Consider the following 12,021-nt stretch of genomic DNA (forward strand, 5'->3'; position numbering starts at 1 on the left):
TATAAATATATAAAAATATATAATATATAATATAAAAATATAAATATATAATGTAAATATTATATTATAAAGTTAAGACCACATCCACAAGCAAGGAATTGATTAGAAGGGGTGCATCCAAGGGCACCATCCTTCCCTTTAGGGTGTTAATGTCTGGGTTTTATTTTTTCTTTCCAGCCATCTTATGCAATTTATTGTAATTATATGTGGTAAACTGTGCCTTGTCACATCTGTCAGCAGCAGATTGGTTATAGCAATGGACTCTGGAGAGGACATCAGTGGTAGGGGAGTAAGTAAGGATAGGGGAAAGAGGTTACAGAAGAAACACAGGAGAAGGAAAAGAATGGAAAAAGGGTATCTGCAGCTGTTTTGTGCTAAAGGTGGGGCTGATTGGTAAGGAAATTAGAGGAGGAAAGAAGAGATATCTACAGGTTCTATAAAATTATTTTATTGGATTTATGCCTCCGTCATTTCAAGCATCCATACAGGGATATTAAGCAAGGGCTCTCCTTATTTGCTTCATTTTTCTGTTTTCATCTGCTTGTTATTTTTTGTCTCTTTCAGGTTGAATTCACCCCTGATCAGATTGAAGGTGAGGAAGATTTGTTTCTCTTCTATGCAGAGTAAATGCCATCACTGGGAGGTGCTGAAGTGCACTGGGAAGTACATGGGTGTGGGTATTGGAGCTCCCTTGAGATAGCTGTGCTTTAACTCATGGTTCTGTCCCTATCCTGTCCCTCCTCCAAATCCTCTGTTATGTTGGTCAAAGGAAAAGGAGGAAAGTCATGCTCCGTGCAAATTAGGCACTTATTTCACTAAAGGAAACATCAGCTCCTCTGCCAAGGAGGCAAACTCAAAAATGAAATAAACAATTCACCCCTCCAAACCTCAGTCCAAAGATATGCTTTTTAGTTAAGAAAACCCACCAATAAAATATAAGTACTTTCAAGAGAAAGTCTCCTGACCATGCTTTTGAGAACTTTTCCCTGTATTCAATCAGAATTTAATTTGTTACAGTTTTGTGACAGCTCTCCAGAAACCATCAAATAATGACAGTGATGATGGTTTTTCTTTCAAAGGAAAACATCAGCATTAGTTTCTGAGCCCTTTGCCCCAGCCCAAGAAAATGATACTGAAACCTCATGCATGAAGTCCTGGGAACACTATTTGCTGCAGCTGTCCTCTTTTCCCTCAACTACCAGTCCGCTTGTTACTTAAAGGATAATTGATAGATGGAGTCAAACATCTGGCAGAGTTTTGCTTTGGTCTCTAAACCCTTGGAAGAGCTTGGTAGAGCCTATGAAAGATGGTATCAGAAAATGAATTAATGAGAACAAATGAAAAAAAAAATCACAGACCATCCAGTCAGGTTGATTCAGAGAAAGGAGATATAGAAGGAAGGATTTTTTGAACTGGAACCAAATGTCTTAATGCCTCAGAGACTGAGGCTTTGCTACAAACTTCCAATATTACCTTGGGATTTTCAATCCCCACTTCATGACTTTAGTTCTGATCTTCTAACAACAGGTCAAAAATAACTCATGATTGAAGGCAACTACTAGTTTTGAGGAAACTTCCCCTTTTCCAGTCCCAAAATCATGGGAGAATGACAGGAGAGTCCTAGTTCTGAGCCACAGACCTTTGAGCTATTCCAGCATCACAGAACAGCTGGATTGCTGATCAGACAATGCCTTGGGGATTGGATAGGACCCTCCTAGTGTCTACGCCTTATTTCTCCTCCCCTGAGGAGAATAAGCCCTAGAGGCTCAATCAGAAACTCTGAAAATAATAGGACAATTCTGGGGAAAAAAAATAAAATAAAAAAGCAAAAAAAAAAAAAAAAAAAAAAGCAATCAGCTCATTGAAATGGCTTGGAAAAGGCAAATCTGGAACAATTCCAGGGCTGCCATAGAAGGTAGAAAGTCTGGAGCAGATGTAGAATATCTCTAGAAACAGAAATGTGCATTTGCTTTCTTTACAGCAGCCTCTGCTGCCGTCTGATGTATCTGTACACACTGAGCAAAGCTGGGAATCTGGGATTTGTGAAATAGGATATCCTTGTAGCATCAAAGGGAAAGCCATGAGGCAGGAAGCAGATAACATCATCCGTGTGAAAAATGCGGGGAGACCTGCATGTCAGCCACAGCAGGATAACAGAAAGTTATATTGTGTGCTAGCACCAGGGAATGACACTAAACACACCTACAGTTAACCCCACAGATGTTTCATCAGTTCTGCCGTGAATCACTGGAAAGAGTGCTTAACGGTCTGAATGTCACCTGGGGAACGAGCTGAAAAGCACTACTTATCTGTCAGTTCCTCAATGCCTTTCCTCTCTGTCTCTTCTGGTTCTTTTTTTTTTTTGTTTTGTTTTGTTTTTCCTTTTTTTTTTTTTCTTTTTTTTTTCTCTCCTCTCCTTAGCTTGACCTTTAGAAAGTTCTTGGGTTCATACAGGAGGAGGAGACACACAGATTGCTTGAAGATAGACAGATACTCACTCCTAGATAGAGTTCAGATGCTTCAGGCATGGCATTATATCTGTGGCATGGCCGGCAGCTGCTCCCAGGTTGTCCCTAGTGTGCACTGTCCTCTATGCTGGTGTGCACCTTTGAAAACCTTGTCAGGAAGTGAGCTACCAGTTTTACGAAGTGGGCAATCATCATCCCAGTTCTTGAGACTGTTTTATTTTGTGTTAAAAACACAGGTCAGGAAACAAACACCACTTGCCATAATATATAGCTGTTATACTGGCTGCTAGCCAGACTTGAGAAGTGGGACTCATGGGAGCTCTAGATTATTGCCTTTTCAATTTGTTTTCTCCTCCCCATTCTCTCCTTTCTCAGACTTACAATATCTCTATCTCTCCCTTTTTTCTACATTTCACTTGCAATATTTTTGTACTGAGTTCATTTTCAGATCTGTATTGCACTTTTAGGTCTGTCAAACTTTTTGGAGAAAGTCATCAGGAGGTCAAAGTCACCTGTCATACCTTTATGGTGTTTATTAATAATGATAATAATGATAATAATGATGATAATAATGATAATAATAATGATAATAATGATAATGATAATAATAATAATAATAATAACAACAACAACAATAATAATAATAATAATTTCTTTTTCTTTTTAACCCTCTACTGTATAATAACATTATCTCTCTGTTTACCAGATGGGGATCTAGCTGTCTCACTAGGACTAGATACTTACCCGTTAGTCAGTTGAAATTAGCTCAATATGAAATCCACACTATATATTAGATATTGCTGATTCCATGGTGGAGAACAAAGAGATAACACACTTTTTTAAGGCCTTTCCAATCTGTACCCTCTAGGATACTGTGAACCTGTTTCTTTTGCTAAGGAAAAGATGCTGCTGTGCCAGACTTATTTCGCTGCAAGGAGTCAGTGCTAGGGTAACCCCCCAGATGTTACCATCAGAGGAGGAAGGATGGTCTTTGGGTGAAGCCACGTGTTACATATCCATCCTTACATTTCCTCCTGTCTACCCTGCCAGTGAGGTTCAGTGGTTCTGGCAATGTATATTTATTAAACTGAATTCCTGGCCTCTTCTGAAAAGAGAAGAATATGAGCTATTCAACTGAGAAGATAGGTAGTAATTAGGCATATGAAAATATAAACTGCTCCTGCCAGTGGTTTAATGGCTAGAGAGAGGACAAAGGAGACCATAGCTGTGCTGGTTTCATTGCTTTGATGGAAACTTGCATTAAGCCAGCAAATGCAAAAGCAAATAAAAAAATAAAAGCAGAAAGGCTTCTGCATGTTGACAAAATGGAGTTTCCAAGCCCACAGGCCAATGCTCTGGTCAGAGATGATTACGTCTGAATTTAAATTGAGAGAGAGACGTGAGCTGTCAGTGACTGTGAGGAACTGTGAGCCTTTGGGAGGTGGAGCAAAGGGTGCTCAGGCAGCTGGGATCCTGGATTAGGTAGGTGGCAGGCAGATGAGTAACTACTGTGTTTCCCATCCACCTTGGCTGCTGAGACCCCCAAGGAAATGAGATTGCTCAGAGTGGGCTCTGTCCCCCTTCTCCTGTCAGCAAGGAGCCCTTGAAAATCCACTATTGCCCTCTGCTGGAGTGAGGGCTGCTGGTGGGACCTGGGCTCCAGCTGGGGACAGGGGAGGCCAAGATCCTCTGAGAGAGAGGCAGGGAGAGAAAACAAGGGAAAGCAGAGAGCAGAATGCAAAGAAAACAAGGGGAGTGTTGATTAATCTGAAATGAGAAGATTGGATACCTCCTTGAAAGTATTGGATGAGGAAGGAAATGAATAGGATATGAATGGAATGATAAAAATGAAAAAGAAGGGAGGAAGGAGGGAGGGAGGAAAAACAGCAGCATTGGAAGAAAGGAGGAGAAAGGGAAATAAGAAGATAAAGAAAGAACAGGGAGAAGGGAATAATCAAGAGGATAAGGAATCGAGAAGAGAAAGATGGAGAAAATCCAGTGTGCAGAATAAGTGGCTGAATAAATGAATTAGTCAAGATCTAGGAAAGAAAGATAGCCTTGTGTTCAGAGAGTGGGAGGAAAAATTCAGAAGAGTAACAGCAGGACAAGGTGCAGATTCAGGGATTCCCAGCTTAAATCCAAAGGGATGTTTGTGATCACTCATAGACCACGCACTATGCAGTGTGTTTGATAAAGGACAGCAGCTTGCACCCTGAGCTGTTCCTGTCTGCAACGTGTCTGCAGCTCCAGAAGGGAGAGGCAGACCTGGGCAACTCGAGTGTCTGAGGGTCTACCCTGGCACCCTGCCTGCCCCCATTAATTAGTGGAAGAACAGGGATCCTCTCCCGTGCCACTGCTCTTGTCAGGGTATTTCTGCTTGCAGGGGTAAAGGACTCAGTCTTTGGGTAGAAGAGACGAGGATATGCCCACAAAGATGTAGCAGAGGAGGTCTGGCTGTCTTTCAAGGGAAGGGCTCTGCTTGGGCACAAAACGGGAAGCAGGCAAGTGTGAAAGCACTGGAGAGAAAGATTGCATTTCCACATATGAGATCTGGCCTGGGCTCAGTAGCTGACAACCAAACCCGAATTTTCCAGACACAATTGGATCTGGTGCTGGGAGAAAGAAAAATCAGAGGATTCTTTGAGATCTGTTCCTTGGCATTATTAAACATAAGCGACCAATTACAAGTTTTCAATATACATTCACCTTCCCCCACCAACAACATACCGTTGTGTGATTATTCCACTAATTGATCATGGCATATCATGTTACCTGCTAATGTAGGTGCTCCTTCATCTGTGGGCTGTCAGTGCTCTCCAAGTGTGTAATGCTGAATACAATATCCAGTTAGCTCAAGAGCAGAACTGCTACTGAATTCTGTGCCATCCTCACTGCTCCTGCTGAACTGGAAAGATCTCAAGGCCAACCATCTCTGTGAGGTTTTCTGCACTTTCTGATGTTCACTAAGACGGAAATACCATGAGAAAAGCATTTGACCTCTCTGATTCCATTCTCTGGTTGAACCGGAAAATGCAGGGGAGGAGGAACACAAACATTGCTGATAACAGTGACAGCAAAGCTCATCAAACTTGTTCCCAAATTGCAAAATAAAGGGGTTACACTGAGTTAATTAGGGGGAAGGTCTAGGCTTGCTTTGACTTAATCTGACAGAACATGGCATGCATTTCTTTCTATCTTTTTGTCTTTCAGAATTTAAGGAAGCCTTCTCACTCTTTGACCGGACTCCCAAATCTGAGATGAAAATCACATACGCACAGTGCGGAGATGTCTTGAGAGCTTTGGGGCAGAATCCAACCCAGGCTGAGGTCATGAAAGTGCTTGGCAGACCCAAACCAGAAGGTTGGTGTCCTCTGTCTTCATTTTGAAAAAGATCTTTCCAAGAATTAATAATGAAGCTGATGAGGTCTTCTTTTTCAATGGAAAGATTAAATGTGAAACACTGAAGGGTATGGAACAGCTTCTAAAAATCTGTAGCAGAAAAGTAGTGAAGGAAAAAATAGATCTGTCTGTCAATATAATTGTCTCATTTTAGGAGACTGAATTCATTTGATGGCCAATGTGTGTTAATACATTTTACAGTTACATATTTTCACCTTTTGAAATTGCTTTGCTGACAGACATTCACTTGTGTTTACTAAAAACTCAGATACTTTGAAGACATCTAAAGAAACAAAAGGATAGATTGAAAGTAAGGACACAGTTTGTTCTAGCAAAGTATATGTTAGATGCACTGTAATGACTGCGATTATATCTCTCTTCAACATTCACCATGCACAGGATATGTGTTCAGAGCAAAGGAAATCTCTCCTGGACCATATCCACATTCAGGCATATTCTAGATGACTTCTCCATCTCTTCCTTTTGCTGAGGTTAGTGGGAACTGACAATTAGGCCCATATTCAACAACTGGCATGTGTCAGGATATGGAAATGGCAAAGTGGCGGGTGGGACAAGCAGTCAAAAGGGACTATAACATCCAGTGTTGCTCTTGGAAGGCAAAGAATCAGGAAAACAGGACTCACCCAGTCCTGCCATCCTCTATTCACTCTGAAGTTCCTGTCCCAGTATGGTTTTAAGCACCTCTATTTTACAGAGATGTAAAGCAAAGATGATTTCATATCAGGATTGGCCTCCTCTTTTATTGTCTTTTGCTTAGGTTCATATTTTTATGTTGCATTAAAAGCTTTAAAATTCTAACTCCACTTTCTGTCCTTGCCATTTACATATGTCAGATACTAGGAGATATCCATTTATTGGTCTGTTAAAAACATATTTTTGTCCTTGCCGGAACTCTTTTTCCATCTCTGACTATCCGTTACTCCATCTGTACTTATAATATTCCTATGTGCTTCTCTCACTTTTAGCCAGAATTTATTGCCATGATTCTCCTACTCCTGTTACCTGCCCATAGTGTATGCCCCAGCTCTCCCAGAATCCTCCAAAACTTTAATTTCCATCTGTGTCTTTCTAGACATGAACTCCAAGATGATTGACTTTGAAACCTTCCTGCCCATGCTCCAGCATATTGCCAAGACAAAAGACACGGGCACCTATGAGGACTTTGTGGAAGGTCTGCGTGTGTTCGACAAGGAGGGAAATGGAACAGTGATGGGAGCTGAACTCCGCCACGTTTTAGCTACTCTGGGTAAGGTGAACCTTATCCAATTTCATCACCCAGGTCTTTCCCATACAGCTTGTGGCGATTTTTCTGCTCAAAATGACTGGGCAAGACTTCAGTCATTATATTGTCCTCAGACATAAAGACAAAAATAAAAATAAAATTATCCAAACAATGGAAAACCCATCTATTCCTACAATATATGTCTCCATTTTTCTGCACCTTTTTAAACTGTCATGTATTTAACAGAATTGTCTCTGAAATTCAAAAGCTCTGTTTTTAAAGGAGGAATCAGTATTTCACTGTCTTCTCAAATCCTGACTTCAGAAACTCTGTTTTTCATGAATAGTGACGAAAACAGCATGAATAACAATCAGAAAATTTAATGTAACTTAATGACAGGTTTCAAATTTGGATTAGAAGGCACTTAAATGTTGTCATCTGAATTCAGTAAGCATTTCTCAAGATCAGCCTTTTCTAGTAGGGTTTGTCCACTATTTTTAAAAAAGGATGACCTATTTTAAAAGAGATTTGACTTAGATAAAAGGATTTCAGCAATCATTTTTGACCTGGGATATTGATTCAAAAAGACAAATCTTTTATGCTCAGGGATTTCCATTCCATGACACATGTTTCTCTGTTGACATATGTAATAATAATGCTATAAAAAGTAATGTTATATTCATTTTCATCACTGATACTTTTGAATCATTTTGGGAATCAAATTCAGTGATGACCAAAAAAAAAAAAAAAAGAAAGAAAGAAAAACAAGACAACAACAAGAAATCCTCACCACCACCTACAGCAACAACAACAATAACAACAAAAAGTCAGGACTGATATCCTACCTAAGCTTACATTAGGCAATGTAATCATTCTTGGCAGTTTTGATAGTTTCACTGCACTAAAAGAAATGACTTTGAAGTTGTCCTTCTGTTTCCGATAATCCAGAATAACGTGGCAATATCTGATTTTCCAACATTTTTAGGAAGTATTTCAATCTGAAAGACAATTATATTTAGAATGGTATTTTTTAGTATTGCTCAAATCCTAGGCACAACCAAGTATTCTGTAAATTTGCATGTTTTTCTGTTTGATTTTGAACAAATCAGTTGAATTTTCAGAGGTTTACATCAGCTGAGGACTTGTTCCTCTGTGGCAGAGATCAATGATGTAAAAGCAAAACATAAGTAGTAGGACACATCCAATGAACTTTATTTTCATTTCTAATATTTCAGCTGATATTACCTTAAAATGTTTCCCATGCCTTTTTAGAAGTCGTTTGATCTTGTCAGTGCTTAATATCAGAATAGAGAGTTCTATTGGATTGATTCCTCTGTTCAAGCAGAATGAAGCCTTATGGGTAAATACGTGCCTAATATTTAGATAATTAAATTAAATTAAATGGATCATTCATTCAATTCAGAGATCCCCAAACTGATCTTGGAATATTCCTGAATCACAGAATCACAGAACCTCAAACTCATAGGCATACTAGAGAGTGACTTTACTGAGAATTTGTTTAGTGAGGACTTGGTTAAGGACTGACAAAAGCCTTAAGGATTTGGCACTTAGAGAAAGCCTATTCTTAGAAGAAAGAGTATGTGGGTTTCCATACTTATTCTGTCTGTTTTCAGATCTAATTTTCTCAGTTTGCAATTTCAAAAGAAGCTTTCCTAGCAGTCAGCACCACAAATTAGCTGAAGAGAATTTCTCCCATATTTCTGTCTCACTCTTTTGTATTCTCTGGTTCTTTGAACTGTTCTTTAGAAATGCTTTAGAAGGGCTCAGAGGTACTCAAGAGTCATTTTGCTTTCCCCCCAGGTGAAAGGTTGACTGAAGAGGAAGTTGATAAACTAATGGCTGGTCAGGAAGATGCCAATGGTTGTATCAACTATGAAGGTAAGTAAAACCAGTCTGGCCTGAACAGTGGTCATGTACTAGAAGGTTTTGTTGCAATTTTTTCTGTGAAGACTTAAATCCAAGGAAAATCTTGCTCCCATAATAAGTATGCATGCTTTTCCAGATTTTAGATTAATTGAGACTCTATAGTTCACCTGATGTGTTGTATCTGTAGTAAGTTTACTTGCATTTTCCATAGCTGAATAGCCAAGGCCTTTTCAGGAAGCAGGCATAGGTCTTATTTTGATTTATTTTTTTTTTCTTCCCTATTTTTAATACCTACACCCAATATTTCCTTGTCTTCTCAAAATCAGGTACTCTGTTGAGAGCTCCCTACAGAAAATCATTAAATTTTCTTTCAAAATCTCAGCAAAAAATAAAATAAAATAAAATAAAATAATATATATATATATATTTATATATCCAAGGATCTTCATTGGTCCTCTGACCTAGGAATTCTACAAGACCTTCCAAAGACCTTTCAGTTTATTTCACTGCTTGTAGAAAACCTGAATGAAAGGATTTGTTCATGAGTAAATGGACCATGTTTCTCTCATGCATCTTGCAAGTATACTTGCTTCAGGCTCTTCATTACAATACAATATTCTAGTAAAGATCATGAACACATGATCTTCATGTTACTGTACACTTTTGAGTCCTTCTTTGAAGGTTACCTAGTGACTGAATGCTGTATTGTCTGGTGATTCAACTGGTCTGTCATCTTCATGGTGTCTGTTATGTTTTTGCTTGGTGCTCTCCTTTGTTTTACAGATGCTAGTGATCTGATCTAAGGGAAACCTTTCTTATAAGTAGCCAATAAGTAGATATCTGTAGATTTAGCCAACCCAAATGACCCGTGAACTTATGGCAAATTCAGAGAAATTAATTGTAGAGCCAGATTATTGGGAAGGAAAAAAATATGCTGCAGTAAGTGTTTCTCTTTTTCCTTTTGAATTTCAAAGTCATGAGTACTTTTTTTAATGATGAATGCTTTTTCAAAATGCAAAAAAATCAAACCCAAACCCAAAACCTTTTGCAAAAAAAAAAAAACAAAAACACCAAAAAACACCACCACCAGCAAAAAAAAAAAAAAAAAAAGCACACAACCAAACATCAACAACAATCACAAAACAATTCCATTTGGCTTTGAAATGACTTGTTTGTTTCTAAGCCTGAATTCACTTGCAGAGGTATAGTCACAATACCTAACTAGGTGACCTATTGTGTGTTCTGAAAGTTCACTCCAGAGCTACTTTCAGTGCCCCCTGCCCTAGTATTAATGTGCTGAAACCTTGCAAGATGATGACCCAAAATTTCTCATGGTTGTATACTTTGGAAAGACAGTACCATACTGCAGCCAGAGCTAAGGGATTAAGCAAGCTATGGGTTGACAAATGTTCCTTTTCACTGGCTACTTAGTGCTGACTACCCTGCACTGTAATATATATTATCTTAAGGATTTACAAATCATTTAGCACCAAGGTATCTGGAGTGTTATTTACAAAGTGATGATGTCTTCATTACATCAGAGGAAGCAAGAAGAATGAATTTAAATAATGACTTAACTGATATATGTGGGACCTTAATGGGTTTAATGAAGGGGAGTTGATATATGATCCTGCTCTTTCTCTTGTTTCCAGCTTTTGTGAAACATATCATGGCTAACTGAATACCAGGTAAGTCTCTTCTGTACTGTTTTCATATCCTATTATTTTGGTTTTGGCATCTGAGATAGGCTGGGGGAATGCGTAAATGATTAATCCAGGAGTGTGAATATTTTCAACATGTACTATAAGGAAGTAGATCAAGAAAAATAGAAGAGTTTCTTCATCCTATCAAGTGCACAGCAAATCAGTAAACTTTATGAAATTGTCTGGTGAATCTGGACACCTTTGTTTTAGAAGTTCAACATAATATATCCTAAAAGGATTTGATTTCCAAAGAAAAATGCCCATTCCCTGATGATTAACCAGAAACTTTAAAGGATTTGCATTTTGATGTCCACTTACAAGGATTTGCTCCTAGACTTTTCCTAAAAATGCAATGAGATAGAACCGAGCTGACTAGAGAAAGAGTGGGCAAAAAATATGAAGACAAATAGATAAGCAGTAATGCATGCCTATGTCTCTGAGCCTACTCTTGGAGGATAATTATTGGTCTTCCATAAATCTGGCTCCCAATCTCTCCTGGCAAATGGATTGGTTTTCCAGGAAAAGACATGAGCTTTGTCCAGCATATCTTCTGACTTTATTCAGTAGTGTTCTCCAAACCACAGTGCCATTAAGGGTATCTCAGTCTCACCATTGCAAATGAGCTGAACTTCATTTCCAGTATTGTCTGGTCACCGTTTATTTTTGTATTCCTGGAAAATCTGCCAGCTGTTTTGAAATGACATTTGCCACTGTTTACCTCGGTTTAGCTCTTGGGGAAGGGCTGACCTGAGAGTTAACCAACTCTATCTATTCTGCAAAGTGTCTGATAAAGTGGAAAAGGCAGTGGCTTCCTCTAGATTCATTCTGGGTTATTTTTCTTCTTCTTTGGTTTATTTTTCTACTCAGTCTTGACCAGGCCTGGTTTTATTTTGCTTTTGGAGCTGACATTATCCCATCCCACTGAGACCTGTCTGCTGTGTGGTGACTTCTGATTATGCTCACTGGCACCCTAGGGACTGAGTTAAGTAAGAGTCAAATCCAGGACTTTGGGACATTTGATCCAAGATATAATTGACCAAAATGTAAACTGTCTAAAAAGCTTACTGCTTTTTCTTATTATGGTCTAGTTTTCTTTCTTAAAAACATTTATCTTCTCTGAACATACACACAGTTTTCCAGCATTAGATCCCAGTTTTCAGTTTTGGACTGGCCCACAGCCATAGTGGGTATTCCCACAGTTAGCATTATCCTTGCTTATTGTTTAGAGATATTTTCAATCCTTAATCCTTTCCTAAATCCATTGCCATGGGGTATTCCCATTATGATGCCAAATCACCTAAGGCAGCGTCTGCCACTGAAG

At 38.9% G+C, this 12,021-nt stretch overlaps 1 protein-coding gene across 1 annotated transcript in view; it reads left to right on the top strand.

Annotated features, from left to right (window-relative positions):
• MYL3 (myosin light chain 3) overlaps positions 1 to 10,678 on the top strand; it is a gene marked incomplete at both ends in the record, with an annotated part of 31,806 nt that extends 21,128 nt beyond the window's left edge. Inside the window, 5 exons of the mRNA XM_084306875.1 lie at positions 565 to 592; positions 5,679 to 5,828; positions 6,961 to 7,134; positions 8,932 to 9,009; positions 10,650 to 10,678. Of these exons, the coding sequence (XP_084163001.1) occupies positions 565 to 592; positions 5,679 to 5,828; positions 6,961 to 7,134; positions 8,932 to 9,009; positions 10,650 to 10,678 (459 nt within the window). The remainder of the gene's footprint in view (positions 1 to 564; positions 593 to 5,678; positions 5,829 to 6,960; positions 7,135 to 8,931; positions 9,010 to 10,649) is intronic.
• Positions 10,679 to 12,021: the final 1,343 nt, after the last annotated feature.

This window comes from Netta rufina (genome assembly GCF_964035555.1).
Source record: "Netta rufina genome assembly, chromosome: 2".
Lineage (NCBI taxonomy): Eukaryota > Metazoa > Chordata > Aves > Anseriformes > Anatidae > Netta > Netta rufina.